The sequence below is a fragment of the Anoplopoma fimbria genome, chromosome 8 (genome assembly GCF_027596085.1).
Source record: "Anoplopoma fimbria isolate UVic2021 breed Golden Eagle Sablefish chromosome 8, Afim_UVic_2022, whole genome shotgun sequence".
Taxonomy (NCBI): domain Eukaryota; kingdom Metazoa; phylum Chordata; class Actinopteri; order Perciformes; family Anoplopomatidae; genus Anoplopoma; species Anoplopoma fimbria.
Window position 1 is genome coordinate 19,032,637 of NC_072456.1, and position 17,371 is coordinate 19,050,007.

Sequence of the window (17,371 nt, forward strand, 5' to 3'; positions counted from 1 at the left end):
CAGAGGTGTTTTAGTGTCATCTGGTCTACTGGGATGGCAGACAGAGCTGGTTGTAGGTTCATGTAGGTTTTGCTATCTTTGAAAAACATAGTCATATTAAAATAAAACGACAGTGTTACACTTTTTTCCTCGTTTGTTTTTTTTTTATTTTTTATTTTTTTTACCAAATTAGCAGCGCGGAGCACACACAGGGATGCAACCGGAACCTTTGTCCCTGGCCGTGAATGTAGCCGGTGCTTTTACGTTGCAGTACCAGAGACGGACCAACGAGAGAAACAAATCCGGCTGTCACGGATTCTCAGTGATAACGGATTAAAAGACAAAATCGGCGCTGAAATACTTTTCAAAGATATTAAGGGCAGCTACTCTCCGTTCGTGTTTAACGTTTTTAATTGAGATCCAGGGCGTTACGTCATCTCTGACGATACGCCAACGTTATAAACAATAATAACAATGGCTTCTGGGTCGCCGTCGTCCTCTCCGGACACTGCGACTGGCTCAGGTACAGATCCAGCCCGGCCCGACACGGGGAGCCTCTCGGTGGGGCAGGCTCGGACTCGGACTCGGACCTGGGTTTGAGTAAATTTGACTGCAGCGCCGTGGAAATGGGGGACCGATTGGAGGGAGAAGAGCTGGAGCGGGAGTTTCAGTCTGCAGCCGACCGGGTGCGAGATCTGGTTCAGACGGCCAGCAGGGACCAGCTGCTGTACCTGTATGCACGATACAAACAGGTGAGCGTCGGATTAAATGTCACTCTTTTCGTGCAGGCTAAATATAACCCCTCAAATACTAGCACCATGTGACTTTAGATAATAATCACATCCATTGAATCCCCAAACATCCTTGTGGCATCCCTCATTTTTGACAGATGAGTTTTTATATATTATAATCTGATGTAATAATGTTTGGATAATACAAGATATACTTGTTTTATTTTCAGGCCAAAGTTGGAAAGTGCAATACGACAAAGCCTGGCTTCTTTGACTTTGAAGGACAGAGAAAATGGTATGTAGCTTAAAATTAGAAGCCACTTTGCATAAATAAGTTCTTAAATGTCTTCTTTCCTAAATATGTTTTCAGTTTCAATGAGAGTTCAAATTAAAGTTTCTTCTCTGTTAAATTATTGTATTGTTTTTTTCCACAATGAAACCTTTCTAAAACATTATTATGATTATGATGTCATTACAGGCAAGCTTGGAAGCAGCTTGGAGACATGGAGCCAGATCAGGCAATGCAGGAGTACATTTCCTGTGTCAATGTGTTAGACCCTGAAGGCTGCACAAAGGTAATAAGAACAATCTCTGTGAAGTCAAAGCTTATTGCCAACACCAATCTTGATTATAAACTACAGTGTATGGTACTACTACTGCTTTGTATCATTCGGAGTACCATTATAGTGGATTCAGTAGGGTAGGAACAGGGAGGTTTAATAATACTTTCTTAAGGGAATGATGTAAACATCACAGAGGGTAAACTGGTGGCAGACTTGGTGAAATTAAGATATCTTATTTTGTTCTGCTTAATGCTGTTTGTCATTTGTCATGATACTGAACTGAAGGTCAAATTCATCCATTCAGGAAAAAGTTCCTACTCCTGTCCAGTAGATTATACATTGCCTACCGTATTATAACATTCTGCTAAAAAGCAAATTCCAACCACCTTTATGTGTATTAAAACCAGCCTTTAGGGGTGCTTAAAATTGGCATTAGTATTCGACAAAGCTCTGCTCCAGGTTTAACCCAAAAAGGATGACAAATATAGAAACATCCGATCTCATTGCTGCCCTTTACTGATGCAGTGCGTTCTTTTTGCCAGCAGAGGTCAGAGTCACATTGTCATTATGTCCCGGGCCTTTCAGTGGCTCTTTATTCTGTTCATGAAGCATGAAAAATAAATGAGAAGGTTATGTTGTCTTCCTCAATAGCTGACATTTTTGGCTATGAATCATGCAAGAAACTGTCATAGTGAGATGTGCCTGTGTGTATGTTGACATGAGAGAGACTGTTTACATCTCTACAAGACCTTTGTCATATCCCTGTGGTCATATCACTCGACTGTGTCAGGAGAATTATGTTGCCATGGACAGGCTGTCCTTTGGGGCAGCAGCAGAAGCATTTAGTTACAACAACAACACATTTGTACTGTCTGCTTGGTTGGGAAGAGTATTATTATTGGGACACTAAGAACAAACTTGTCAGGTGTGATTTTCACTTCAAATGTTTTGCTGACTTCTGGGTAAATATGAATATAAATATTAGACAAAGCCCACTGATGTAGTTTTGCTTTGTCTACACATTGAGGGTTTTACATAAAAAATAATGTTCCAAAATTGAGATGGTTGATATTAGGCCAACAATATGGAAATTGTTTCCTGAATTTAGTCTGCATTGTTCTGGAGAGGGCTGGACCGTTCTGCTAATTTGTGGGAATTTTAGACTAAGTTTCCGTCGCTTGTAATGAGTGTGGCTGCCATGTCCATATGAGGCAACATCTGGACAAGAGTGTGTGGATCCTTCTACAAGTGTAGCATACTCTCAAAACAGGATTCACGATCACCAAATCCTATACAAGCACCGCCCAAAAGGATTTAAGTAGGTTGTTTTCTCTAGAATTGGAAGCCAAAGAATACATTTACGAGTGCCTTAAGAGGCCTGTCACATGTCCTGTGTGACCTATTGTACTCTTCGTTTCCATTATCTGCTTGTCCTCTGGCTTCCCTCACCTCTTCCTTGCTGCACTTTTCCCTCTTTGTTCTCCACCTCTATGCTGGCTGCTTTTCCTCTATTAATCCTCCCCCCACCCTCTTGTATTCTGTAACCCCTTCACTCTTTTATTAACCCAACCCCTGTTTCATTCCTTTCCTTCCATATTTATGTCTCTTTAATGGCGTCAATGTCAACCACATGTCCAATTCTGACACATTCTTTTCTCTTCGGCCATGCTGCGGGGCAATACTCGCTGAGTCTGCCCCACAGCTGCACAATGCCAGGAGAGAGCCCGGCAGACAGGCCAGCAAACGCACAACTGTCCACCTGAAAAGAAGCTGATTGTATTAGTGTTAACAAAGCACCATAGCATGGCAGTCGCTATTCTTTGGGAACCACAGTCAAACGGTGTAAGTAGGAGTGCATAGACAGAGAAGCAGGGGAGAGAATAATAGCAAGACTTTGACCTCTGTTCCTGCCTCAATTGTTGAGCAGACACTGGCTTTATATTACATTATTCTGCAGAGGAGCAGGGCCAGTGCATTAGCGAATATTCTGAGTTTCTGAAGTGAATTGGGTTCTCCCAAAAGTGCACGTATCGTTGTTTTGCTTCGCTTGTCATGTTCTCCCCACTTTCTCTATTTTCTGGAATCAGATTTGTGGGGGTGCTTTTGTGAGTCGAGGTTGGCCAGTGAAGAATAGGCCGGGTAATAAAGTCCTGGCTGAACTGAATGTGGAACACAGAAGATTAACAAGAGTGACAATTAAGGCGCTGTACGTTTTATATTGGTCTTGTGCATATTGTTAGTCATTTACTGCCTATGAGGTCATGTCTATAGCCCCAGAGGCTTGTTTCAAAATTGCACATTTTGAACTTTGTCTGTGTCATGCATTAGCTTTGCTACAGGTACATTGAGTAGATGGACCAACCCTTTTGTGTAGCATTGAGCACACAAAACAACAACACAGGCTGCTGAACTAAGCCAAACTAGGCTAGGTTGGTGTTTCACACCAGCTATCATTGAACAAGAAGTAGGTTTTGTTAACAATGTCTAAAATGTAATATTTTAAGGTGAATGTTGTTCGTTAATGTGTGTTTTTAATTTGACAGGAAAGACGAGGAGCAGAAAGAAGAACGGGCTTTGGAGCAGCAGTCAGCTCTCTATACCAGGAGGAGATGATCAGGTATTTACATCAAAAGTAACACACACACATACACACACACATCAGAAACTGCCCATTACATAGATTACTCTGGGAAAGCATCTCATAGACCTACGTTGTGCATTGTTGACTCCATACACATCTCTCACACACTCTCTTTATTTCACTCTGTGTTCTGAGGTTGTGTTTTCAGAGACCAAAGCATTAAAATGCAATTTCCCAGTTCTTGATTGTGCTGAAACAGACTCAGCTTTTTGCTTCAGTTGTGAATCACTTCTTATCTTATGCTAAGGTCAACTGGATCTGAGTCTGGCTTTGTTAACCACTGGCCTTGATGCTGTATTTGATTCCATTCAACAGACCGGAACTGTAGCCCGGGCCAGGAGACGTCATACAGTTCTGATTTATGTTAATGAAATATATTCTCCATTTACTTCTGCCTGGCAGACTTACTCAAGCTTAAAAAACCTCATCTTCATTTCAATGAAAAAAGAGCTCTTTTGGAGATGAAAATTAGATGTGTGAATCCTGCAGGTTTTCCTTCCTAAATGGCTGTATCTGATTAGTATGCACGGTCTTGGAAAGAGGAGGCCAGAGTCTCCCCTTTTTAATTACGCTACGATTCGGGAGGTACTTTGGGGGAGGGCGGTGATGAAGACGTGCCGGGTACAGCAGAGAGAGGCAGGTACAGCAGGTTTCCCGCAACGATGCTTTCCATCGGTGATATCCAGTAGCAACGATGCCCCGGGGGGGAAACCAGCAAGGAGGAAGTCATTAACATGACACGTACACACACCTATGCACACGTGTGCACACATAAATATACACTTGCCGCTATACGTCGACACGATTGCATCCGAATCCATGCGTAACCTGCCGGAACTGTCACACTCACTGCTCTGCTGCATTTCAATTTCCTGTCTCTCACACACAATCACACACAAACACACACAGACACAGACCCACTCCATATTAAACAGCTAAGCACCTGTTAACCAGACAGAGTTAATTGCATTGCTCATCTCGATATGTGTGTGTGTGTGTGTGTGTGTGTTTGTTTGTGTGTGTATCGACACAAGCAGGATTGATTAGCGATATCCCTGGGCTACTGAGCTGATCAGTGTGTGATTGAAGAGGCTTTGAATGCTACATCTGTAATTCTCTCACCCACCTTGAAAACAGGACTCTGATAAACACTGGATGCTTTGATGTCTGGACGCTGTGCTGGAAGCCACCGCTGAGTTATTTGAGTTCTCATTGTTTCTCGTACTTCTGTGGAGCTCAGCCATGTTGAGAGTGCCGACCGTGGTCCTATAGGGGAAGTGATGACCGTGTGTGTGGGTGGGTGTGTGTTTGTGTGTATGTGTGTGATGGATGGCGTGGCTGTGGTGTTGATCAGTGAAGCTCAGGTCAGGTAGATGAGTGTTCTCCACCACTGTGGCCAGTTTAGCCTGATGGATGAAGGACATATCTGCCAGTACACCGGACTGGACGGACACACACACACACACACACACACACACACACACACACACACACACACACACACACACACACACACACACACACACACACACACACACACACGTGAGCACGCAACACACTAACGCACACATACAGAAACGCACACAAAACCCTTGGTACCCCAGCTGCTGTGATGACAGAGTAGCCTGTGACCTTCCCAGCATGCATTGCAGTGCTGTTGATGTCAGGTCGTTTATAGGACCCACATTAATCATTTGATTGTTTAAAGTGTGTGTGTGTGTGTGTGTGTGTGTGTGTGTGTGTGTGTGTGTGTGTGTGTGTGTGTGTGTGTGTGTGTGTGTGTGTGTGTGTGTGTGTGTGTGTGTGTGTGTGTTACTCTCACTGTGCAATGGACTAAATACACGTGTTGGTTGTGTCTGATTGTGTCTTCTTTTAGCATTGTGTATTCTATATAACCTTACACTGCATTAGACGTGTGCTCGTGCTTTATATGTGTGAGGATGTGTCATGCGCCCGTCAGGCCAGCCCCGTCCGACCATCGACGAAAGACTGATGAGCTGGCCTATTGATTAGTTGCCGGGGGAGACGGATGGCGGCCACACATCAGGGACACTTTGGGTCACCGTGGCCATCAGACAAGGAAGTGGGTGTGGCCCAGTGTGGAGGCTCATGAATAAACATAGCGCTGGTAATCAGGAGTATGTAAATGAATGTGCTCATACATAACCCAGAAGTGATAAAAGTGTAATGAGTTATTCATAATTCATCACAGGCTGATGAGGCGATGGCGGGAAGAGGGAGGGGAGGAACGAGAGAGCCGGGGGAGATAAAGCGTGTAGATGAAAAGCTGAAGAAAGGGAAGTACAGGGGTTCATTAAAGAACAAACAGCAGACAAAACTTTGTTTGTGTATCCTCACAGTAAACAATACAATGTTTTTATGATGAGTCAGAATGTTTTATCTCCACTATAGGTAGTTTTAAGTTGTAGTTGATCCAGCTGTGTTTGTGGAGAGGGGGCAGATGTTGGAGGGCAGTGGGTTGCAGTGGGACCGAAGAACTGCGCTACGATTCTTAGATTCAGCTGTTGCTCTTTGTATCAAACATATCAGTACACACAGCCTATCAAGCATATACACTTGTCAGATGTCTTGCTAGTGATGCTGCCAACTGTGTTTTTGTTGTGTTGTGTGTGTGTGTCACCTGCAAAAATGATGGATAAACACATTTTTCATATACAGCCCCGTTCTCTTCAAGCTGAAAGACGTCAGGAAAAAGACTATTGGAAATCCTCAGAAATCCATTTCATTGGCTGTTAGTCCAACAGTGCCTCTGGTTTGCTTTTGTCTGGGTGCAAACAAGGATTTCCAGCAAAAAATGTTTAGCAGAGGTGGTAAAGAATTGTTTGGTTGAAATTGGTTAAAATGTAAGAAAAGGGTAAATAATCCCCATCACCAATTCCCAAAACCCAAGTTGATGTCTTCAGATGTTTTGTTTTGTCTGACCAACAGTCCAAACCCCAAAGATATTCCTAAAGAATGACGTGAAACAATTAATTGATTATCTAAATTGCTGCACATTTGATTCACTAATCTTTGAGGCGTTAAACCCATATCCTGACTCATCTTCATTTGTGATTCATTTAGTTAGGATGTGACAATCTTAACAAAAACTCAAATCATTGATTAAATGCCAACACAATGTTGTGTAATATGGCCCCTTTTGTAATTAGATAATTGTAATTAATTATGATGTCTTTATTTCATGCAAATCATTTCTTTTAAAATATGACTTTTCGGCTTGAATTTTCGTGGCCAAACCTCTGTATCATCATGCTAACAGAGCAGTTTGAGCTAACTGAACCCCTACCTATGATAGAGTTATGGCCACATACTCAACATGAAGCTAAACAACATCCCCAATCTGATAGGAGAACAGCCCACGTCGTCTCCTGTGTGTCTAGAAACAGGTGTGTGCTGTGGGATTTGTGAGGCCCAGTGCAGCAGAGCGAGCAGACATCACAGACAGGAACTGGGGGATTTGGCCTTGGGGATGACTGACTTACTGCGTGGGAGTGGTAAAGCGGCTGGTATGCCGGGGTTCCTGTCAGACAATAGAGCACTAAATTCAATTAATCTGAATGGCCGCTATCGGGTAAGAGGGGAGGGGAAGGCGTAAAGCTCCAAATGAGATTTCGCCCCTTCTCTCCCCTTCACCCACCACCACCACCACCACCAACACCACTGCACCCTGTCTCCCCCCAGCACTCACTCCTGTCCCCAAAGCCAGGAGGTGATTAGAGACACAGAGATATAATCAGAGGTGGGATAGGATGTGTGTGTGTGTGTGTGTGTGTGTGTGTGTGTGTGTGTGTGTGTGTGTGTGTGTGTGTGTGTGTGTGTGTGTGTGTGTGTGTGTGTGTGTGTGTGTGTGTGTGTGTGTGTGTGGTGTGTGTGTGTGTGCGTCCCGGTTGGATGTGCGTCGCGTGCGGCTGCTGCTTGTGTGCGTGCGTGCGTGCGTGCGTGCGTGTGACACAGAGAGACTAGTTATGCGTTTGCGTTATCTTTTAGGTCTGTTTCATTGATGACTAAATGATCTAGTAGCATGGTGTACACACACACTTCACACATAAAGCACTTAATTGACAGGCACAGCAGTTAAAGAAAACCCAAATAAAAAAAAACCAAATTACAGAAAAAGTATTTTCTCAGTGTCCCTGTTACTCTGCATCATAGACTACATGCTGTCACTATTTATCTTGGGACTATTTCTTCAGTAAGAAGTAGTTCCAATGATAAATTAACAAACGGGACTGAATGTGTAAAGAAACCTAATCAATTCACCTCCATTGTGTTGGTGTAGAGGCTCCTGAAATCTCACACATATTTATCCCAAAATCTGGTTTAGGTAAAACCAAAGAAAAGCAAAACAAAGTAATCTGATTCTTTACCCACAAATAAAAAGAAAATAATAAAGTGGACTGAATGTTCTCCTTTATCTCTGTTTTTGTGTCACCCTCAGGGAAGAAGACAAGAACATCTTTGACTACTGCAGAGAAAATAACATCGACCACATCAGCAAGGCCATCATCTCCCAGAAAGTGGATGTCAATAATAAAGACGAAGAGGTAACTACAGAGCGCAGCGTCTAGAAATACATCAAGGGAAACTGTAATGTCATAGTGTTGGTATGTTGCGACAGGGGGCAGAGAGAAAGGGGAATTTATGTATCCAGAGGATCCATGCTCAACCCCCATGTCAGGAGGGTGAAGTGCCCTTTAGCAAGGCACTGAGTCTGTACATGCTGCAGGGTTATGGTTATGTGCCCTGACCCCTGGTGCAGGAGGGCAGATGAAAATGATCAGTGGAGTATCATGAAAGAATACAGGTCACTGGGGGACGGTTCATGCAGCTCTTTTTTTGCAATCGTTACATAATGGTTTTCAACGATCTGAAGCACAAACACATGGGAGCCACTCCTCAGGCAGCGGTGAGTAAATTGTGCGAACAGCTATTACCATGGCGAAGGTGTTTTCTGGATTGACCCTGATATCCATTCATCTGTCCCCGATTCATTATCGGCCAGGCCAAATGGCTCACTCTCTGCCTCCCTTTTCATCACAGCCGCTCTTCAGATAAGCAGTCGGCCTGTGAGTTCCCAGCCAGAGGCCAGATGGTCGAGGGACCTCGGCAGAGAAAGCTTTGTCTGTCCACGGCCGTTGTTGTCGTTTTTGTGCTCCTGCAGTGCAGCTTGCTCAACAGCAGAGGGCAATGGTGAAGTAAGTTTCACATCAGCAAGAAGCCTGATCTGCTCCTGCCGCTCAGTGAGAGAGTGGTACTCTTTAGGTGTGAGGCCACATATCCACCTGTGTTATGTATTTATAGTAGTCGGCCCCAAAAAAACTAAATACCAGTTTAGGCTGGAGCTGTGTGGAGGATTTCTAGAATACATTAGGACAGGTTTGGTTGGTCATCCCGTCATGCTAATATGTTACACATTGCTCTTGTTTGCTCAGACACAGTGGCAGATGAAAACTTATTTTTTCAGAAAGATAACAAGCAGCAGCCACCTAGCATCACAATTATATTCAAGTAACAATAAAACAAAAACAGAAAAATCAGGGAACCAAAAGGTGTTATTCATTGATCAGAAATGATTAATGATAAAGACACATAAAATGATAACACGATCAAAATAGGATGTTTCCTGTAGGATAAAACATTATGTAAAGGTATGTACTTCTCAAAACCATTAATGGGGGAAAACAGAAGGAAGGACGGACATTATTAGATTATTTTGTATGTAATTTATATGAATTGTCAAAAAGGGATATTTGAGTCATAATCACCTCTCTGACGACAAGATGGATTGTTTGGATGTAAATTAAATAGTTCAAATGTTTATTGCTTCCCAAAAGAGAGGACACAGCTGTTGACCCCAATTAAAACATTTTATTAACAATTCTAAAACAAGATAAATATAATTTATAGTTTTGTGTTGCATTCCTTCAATTGTGGAGATGCTTGCCAGTTTATATATTTACCCCTATTTGTCATTAATATGTTCTTTTTGATAAATCTTATCATTGTTGCTCTTCCAAAATCATCAAACTGCTTGTATTTTTATAACCATTCCAATCTAATTAGGTTCCATGAATTCTATGAATGTGGTTCATTTTTAAATCATGAACAATTAACTCCAACACCAGAGTGTTTCACTCTTAAACATCTAACTCTGTATTGGTTCATTGTTGACTCAAACCAACTAGTGTGGCAAAGTAGAAGATCCTGAATGGTCTGAATACCATAAAGCATGACTAGGAAAAATTAATAATATCATGTGTTGGTTAAGTTGGTTACCTGCAGTCAACACAAAAGTCTAGAGAGGTTTATTATTGACCAGAATTGTGGAATAACCTTTCATAAATATCAAACAGACAACATCTGTACTGACTTTAAGTAATCTGTTTGGTAAGATAGGGATACTTTTGCATAAATGTATGTTTCCAATGTGATTTTTAGCATTATATTGATGCATGTTAGCTCCTGTCCAATGTGCAACACACTTTTGCATACTTGCCTACACTGCATACGTACTGATTCTTACTAACCTAAACATGCCAAAACACAAGTGAGCATTGGGGCAGAGCTGAGGAGAGAGGACAGGAAGAAGAAGAATGTACCTACATTTTGCATACATTGATCAACGTTTGTTTCTGGTCAGAGTTGTTCCTTCCTTCACCCAATAACTGCTAATCTTTCCAAACAGCAGTGCTTCTTTCCTCCTTCTCAAATGAGGAGAAAGGAGGATTTACTTATCTTCCCACTTCAGTGCTTAACATTTATCACCAATGGTTTAACTTCCTGGATCGGACTATTTCAGCTCTAATCAGAACAGACTCTCCTTTATGCCCAGACTGGCTCGCCCAAACTCTGAATGTTTCTGTTAATGGTGTTTTCTCAGCTTTGAATGCTGCACTTATTCTATTTGACACAATCAATGTTTTATTAATCACTGCAACTCCCCCAAAAAAGCCCACTTGTGTTTGTGTGTGTGTGTGTGTGTGTGTGTGTGTGTGTGTGTGTGTGTGTGTGTGTGTGTGTGTGTGTGTGTGTGTGTGTGTGTGTGTGTGTGTGTGTGTGTGTGTGTGTGTGTGTGTGTGTGTGGTGTGTGCAGTGCAGTGTGCAGTGTCCCGAGGTAGTAAACTCTGGTCTTTAGTGAGAATGTTGCCAGAAGTCATCAGCAGAAACACCTGGAAGAGAGCAGGAGAGAGAGAGAGAGGGAGAGAGGGAGGGAGAAAGAGAGCAACGTATTGGTATTCTGGCCCGGCTCATAAGTATCCATTTTAACATGCTGCCATGGTGATCAATATGATTTAAGCAACAGAATTGAACTTGGAGAGTTTGCTTTACCTAATTGGCCTGACTGAAAAATGAGCTTGCTTGGTTTTATTAGAACAAGGATCTTGGACCTAAGGAGTGTGTGTGTGTGTGTGTGTGTGTGTGTGTGTGTGTGTGTGTGTGTGTGTGTGTGTGTGTGTGTGTGTGTGTGTGTGTGTGTGTGTGTGTGTGTGTGTGTGTGTGTGTGTGTGTGTGTGTGTGTGGCTATATGTGTGTGAGATAGAGTAGGGGGTTGCTGATCAGGGGGCCGCGCTTGTTTTGTGCACGGGGTCTCATCGATCAAGCTTTACAGACTGTGTGCAGGTTACTGTGATTTGTCCAGGAGCCCTCATCGGTCTATGCTTGAACCACCGTACTGCTCTACTTTGCACACATGTGCACATCAAACACACATCATGTGCACATCAAACATCAAATGTTTGTGCATCATTTATTTGGTCTGAAAGCAAAGAAACAAATTGAAGTAGAAGTTAACTTTGAGGAGCATGAGGTAGAGGAGGAGTATGCACTGTGTATTTTTGATGTAATTCATAACTGTCTGAAATTCCACACATGACACTGCCTGCAATAAAGCTAATTTAAACATACAAGTGGTTTTAATTGTTTAGTTGTTCTTTCAAACTTTTGTACATGCCATTTAAATGAGCAGGTTCCTACTTATCCTCTGATGTGCACTTGTTTGCAGGGCCGAGCTCTGCTGCACTGGGCCTGTGACCGAGGACACAAGGAGCTGGTTTCTGTATTATTGCAGCACAAAGCAGACATCAACAGTCAGGTGAGCTTCCTTTTCCTCTTTCTGGGATAATTAATCGCTAAAGGAATGAGTGGAAATCAAACAAGCCTCTTTTGTTTGAAATTGATGATTTCTTATATAGTATTTACAGAGAATGTCTCATTTGAAGTTATTGCCATTAAAGAACAAAAGTCCCGCCTCCATCTTCAGGCTGTTGAACATTGTAGTTTCTATTTAATTTTTTAGTTTCCATTTCTCATTTTTAACAAAGACCTAACACCATTGTTTCAGATGCATTCAACAGCTTCATCGGCCATGAGTTTTGACTTGTTTTATATTGACTGAAAACACCAATATTGAGTTTCAGCTTTTCAAAAGGTTAAACTTAAGAAAATCTCTATGGAAAAATAGATTTTGGAACGGCCACTTGCCTAGAACTGGGGCAGGACAGACCTCTATTACGTTATTAAATTACACCTCTAAAATTGCATGAATTACTGAACTTGAGAGCAGGAGTCAGTTCTTTTTAGGTGATGGCAGAACAAATTCACATGCATGCAGTGTAAAGGTTCACTCACGACAACTGCTTTGTTCAGAGTGCCGGAGCCCTTTAATGTGTTTGTTTGATCCTGAATGTGTTGCAACATTTATTACACCTAACAGAAGTATAATATCTGTGTTTTGTTCAAAAAGTCAGTAGAGAAAATAGAGATGTGTGTTGTAGTGAATAACAGGTGATTTAGTGTGAAAGGAAAGTTGCAGGAGCTTTCTGATTTCTTGTAACACTGTTTTGCACATGTGTAGAAGCTCAAGGCAAATAGTGACATCTCCAGCATTCCAACTGTCCTTCTCTTCTCTTCTCCCTCTCCATCCCTTCCAGAAGGTCACCTTTAATTCACTTTGTGCCACAGACAAATCCCCCCAGGGCTTTAGCAGACAGAGTTAGCTGGTAGCTAGCATGGTGTTTTGCCTCCCTGAGGTTTAGCAGCGACCAGGAGGCTTTAGCTTTGGCGGTAAGCTGGCTCAGCTTCACATCGGAGAAATTACTCCTCTTCCCTGCCCAGTGGCACGACACAATGCAGTTCACCGGGCTGCACACTGAGGCTTTAACTGTAAGGCCGAATCAATTGGAAGTAATCAGGCAAATTGTTTTACGTTGCACAACCCACATAATCAGGACATTTCACAAATGACTTTCTCTTTTGTGGTCATGCTAGACCCTTTTGTTTTGAATGCTCGCAGGGAGGGGGCGGATTTGTGGCGAATGGTTCATAAAAGACTTAACAGTGGGATAACTACGAAAACACTCCACTAATGATTTAGAGCCATATCAAGATAAGGACAGCAGAGGAGGATTGATCTATAGATGGAAGCTTTTGTCCTTTTGTAAGATGCAGCCTCTTTACAGTCATGTATCTATCAATACAATATAAATTGATATCCCAATGTGCCAAGACTTTTTAGCAGTCAAAGAAGGAAACATAAATCTACGGCCAGGTAGTGATAATGGGTGGAGGAATTTCAGTAGACTTTTAATTTATGTCCCTCTCACTTTTTTTCTGATTTAACTGATTTTTTGTATCAAAACACATGGATGGAAATAATCCAATGCTGCTTCCATTATCTTAAATCGTTAGTATTGGAGCAAACAGAGAGAGGATGGTGTAATCTAGAGATCATTTCAGGTGTGTTTCAATTATTGAAAGACCTTTTTTGCTTTATAAAGGTCCCTTTTTGATCAACGATGTGTACTCGAAGGAAGGAAAACCAAAAAAATAATGTTTTAGAGGGAGGATTCTTTAACCAGAGTGCAGACATTTCCTGAAGTCATGCATTCAGACCGTCAGGACCTTTTCACCCGCTTTCCTCTCAGGTGTTAGAGGAAGCCGTCTGTGGAGAAGCCTGAGTATTAAAGACACTGGACCTCTGCAGCAGAGTTACTGGTAGCAGATTTATGAGGTGGCAAAGAGGTGGCTGAGAGAAAAATATAGGCAGCTAAATCATACCACTGTGTCGCAATGCCAAATTATCTCACTATGTAAAGCTTACAGAGCGATATGCTTCCCATTAGAACCTGCTCGGACGTCCTTTTGTTTTGTTTTTTCACTTGGGAATGAAATCGCCAAGGAAAGGAATTAAGAAAGAGAGGAAGGAAAAGAAAGTTCGTTATATTAGAGAACAGTAAAAACTTGATGGAGCAGCTTTATGCTTGTGTCCTTTTTTTCCCCAAAGCTGCTGTCACATGAAACAAAGAGTATGTGCGGTTGTGTGTGTGTGTTCATGAGAGGAATAGAGGAATGTTTGGGTTGTTTTAGAGTGACCAGTAATCTCTCTTGACCTCTACCAACTGCCGAGCAAACCAGTAAATAAAGATCAAACATGATTTATGCTTAATTTGTTGATTAAAAAGGGGAGGGGGACTTTGAGAGTTAAAACAAAAAGTATTATTATTTGCTTGGCAGAGGAGGAAAATCGTTCGAAATTAATCAACTGATTGTTTCAGTGAATTGTTCCCAAAACCCTGGTAACCTGCATTAAAGGCTCGTTTGATAGTTAATCCTGGATCAAGGCGGGGGGGACGGACTACAATAGGTAGATGTGTGTGTGTGTGTGTGTGTGTGTGTGTGTGTGTGTGTGTGTGTGTGTGTGTGTGTGTGTGTGTGTGTGTGTGTGTGTGTGTGTGTGTGTGTGTGTGTGTGTGTGTGTGTGTTTGAATACACAGATCACAGCTCTGCCACCTGCCAATTGTAGATCAGGCCCTTTGTACTGTACGTTAAACCCCCGTCCTCTCCGTATCACTGCTCCCTCAGCTAATACAGCCAGAGAAAGTAGGGCACAAACTGTGGGAAAGACGACAGTAAAGCCTCACTTAATGTCAATAATGGAAATTAAGGCTTAGACACTGGGCTCATATTATGTGTGCTAGAATGTATTTAAGAGCATTAATGAGGGATCAGCTTAAATTAATGACATTCCATCATATCAAGACAGCAGTGAAAACAGTACCACAGTACAGATTCATCACTAATTAGGGTTTGGTTGCTTCAACTGTAAGAAGTATCATTGTTTTAAAGACATAATAAGAGTAATTAACAAAATATATCTATGTATGTTTGTTCAAGTCGTCGTGCTAAGACAAGCTAACCGTCTGCTGGCTATTTACAGTACAGACACAAGAGTGGAAACAATTTACGCATCTAATTTTTTACAACAAAGCATATTTCCCAAAGTGATGAACTTTTCCTTTGAGAAAACTTTAATAAATAGAAATAAAGATGGCTCTTTCAATGATTGGGCCACCTTAAATATTTTTGGATTGGTTTCCTTTTGTGTGACTAAGAGTTAAGAGTCTAGACGTGTGTTTTTTTTGTGTGTGTCCGCTCCCCCTGTGGTCATTCTCCGTCCAGACGGTGTAATCCCACACCAACACAGGTGGAAATCCCACCGGAAACCCTCCCTCTAACCCTTCCAACAAGCTGTAAGGTTGCCATGGAAATCTGCATTTGTAGAAAGGACATGACCATTCATGGGAACTGGAGTCGAAAAAGGCATGGCTTTGGTTTCAGAGATGCTGCAGACCTATAACAAAGGTCAGGAATGGTCCGGAGTAGATTAACACAATGTCTGATTTAGTGAGAGGGTGACGGATTAGGGCTAACAAAGAGGAAGGACAGGTGAGATGCAGGTTAACAACACAAACACAAATGCCCGGAAGGAAACATTGTTAAGGTTTAAAGAAGTTAATAGGAGGAAAAAGGCAGTTCAGTTTTAAGCACATGGTCGTGTCTCTCTTCCTTTTACTCGAATCATGCCTTCTTTTTTTTTTTTTTTTTTGCCTCTGTCTGTCTCTATCTTTCCCCTCTCCTCATCGCTCTCCCCTCCCCCCCAAAAAAGCTCCCATCCCCTTCACTCCATCCCTCCCACGCCTCCGCCTCTACTTTGTATTAAAACAACATGATCCATGAGGCGGGGAGGGCAACTCGCAGCACCGCTAATTCTAATTAATCCAGCGTGGTAGCACGGCCACGGCAGGGCCCCAAGCGCTCCCAGTCTATCAGATAGAAATTCATAACTTAATTGAGGTCAGAGCCTCGAGCCGGCAGAACAAAAGTCTCCAGCCAGGACCAGCTAGATCAATAGTAATAAATATCTGACTGGGCGGCCTGCAATTGGTGGCTAAAGAGCACACAACAAGTCTCATCCACACAGTCTGCATGTAGAACCTGCAAGGGGATCTGTGTGTAGCTGTTTGTTTGTCTGTGAAGAGACTGGCAGATATTTTATTACATTTTCACCCTCTAACATTTCTTGAATGTGCTTATTTTTTTTGTTAGGTTTTAGGAAAAGTATTCTTTATGGGTATCAACAGTTTGTCTGCTTGTGTGTAAAATAGAGCGAGGGAGCTCTGTACATACGTGTGAGTGGCTGATTGGTAATGACATAGTCTCTCTTAAGGTATGGATCCATTGATTCGATATTGATACGAGTGGTATGGGTGGACTCCGGCTGTTGATTGGAACAGTGAATTGAAGACTGTGAGAGATCTCAACTCAACTGATAAAAGTTTACAGATGTCAGTGAAGAACTTGGGGAATCTTTATGACATAAAGGGACGTTTCCTCTGATTTTTCAAAGTAAACAGTCACATTTTTACTAAAGCTGCTTAAGTATCCCTTCTAGACCTTCTAGAGTTGGACTGATAAATTGGTTGGACTGATATATCTTCTGATATTAGGTCTTTGCAGATTTCAAACTTAGGTTGATAAGACATAAGACATTGCAGTAAAAAAAAAAGGCAAAGATACATTCTGTTAAAAGATACTTTAGGAACAGTGTCATCAATACATAGTTTGTTCACCAGAGAGCTCTGACATGTTGATTTTTTTTTTTAACACACGGCATAAATCTTTGTCACAATTCTTTAATACCCACATTTATAGGATGCTTATCAAAGCTGTTTGTTTATGTTGTGTATTTAAAAAATGAAAGATAAAGTATTAAAAGATTAAAACCCAAATACTGACATGTGCATACAGACATTTACCAGTTACCTACCAGTTAGTTACCACTCCATTAGTTAGTTAAAATTATCATCCCAGTTGGTTAACGGTTAGTTATTAATAAGTTACAAGCTAGGGCTACCACCAATAATTATTTTCAAATGTAAACATTTTAGTACAGCTCTTGAAGAAAACTGTTGCCTTGCTAATTAGTTGAATAATCTGCTGTTGCATGAAATAGTGCAGATGGTGTGCATGTAAAATGAACGGAAAAAATATAAAACGTCAGACATTCGTATAAATATGGACTACTGCAATTACCAAAAAGCACAAGACTGCTCTTTCTCAAAGGAAAAAGTGTTTCCCTAAATAAGGTGTTCTTTGTG

General features: G+C 41.8%; 1 protein-coding gene across 1 annotated transcript in view; it reads left to right on the top strand.

Moving 5' to 3' along the window:
* Positions 1-255: 255 nt before the first annotated feature.
* acbd6 (acyl-CoA binding domain containing 6) overlaps positions 256-17,371 on the top strand; it is a 28,705-nt gene continuing 11,589 nt past the window's right edge. The window contains 7 exon segments of the mRNA XM_054603205.1: positions 256-523; positions 526-731; positions 941-1,005; positions 1,189-1,285; positions 3,817-3,890; positions 8,374-8,479; positions 11,938-12,027. Of these exon segments, the coding sequence (XP_054459180.1) occupies positions 454-523; positions 526-731; positions 941-1,005; positions 1,189-1,285; positions 3,817-3,890; positions 8,374-8,479; positions 11,938-12,027 (708 nt within the window). The 5' untranslated portion in view covers positions 256-453.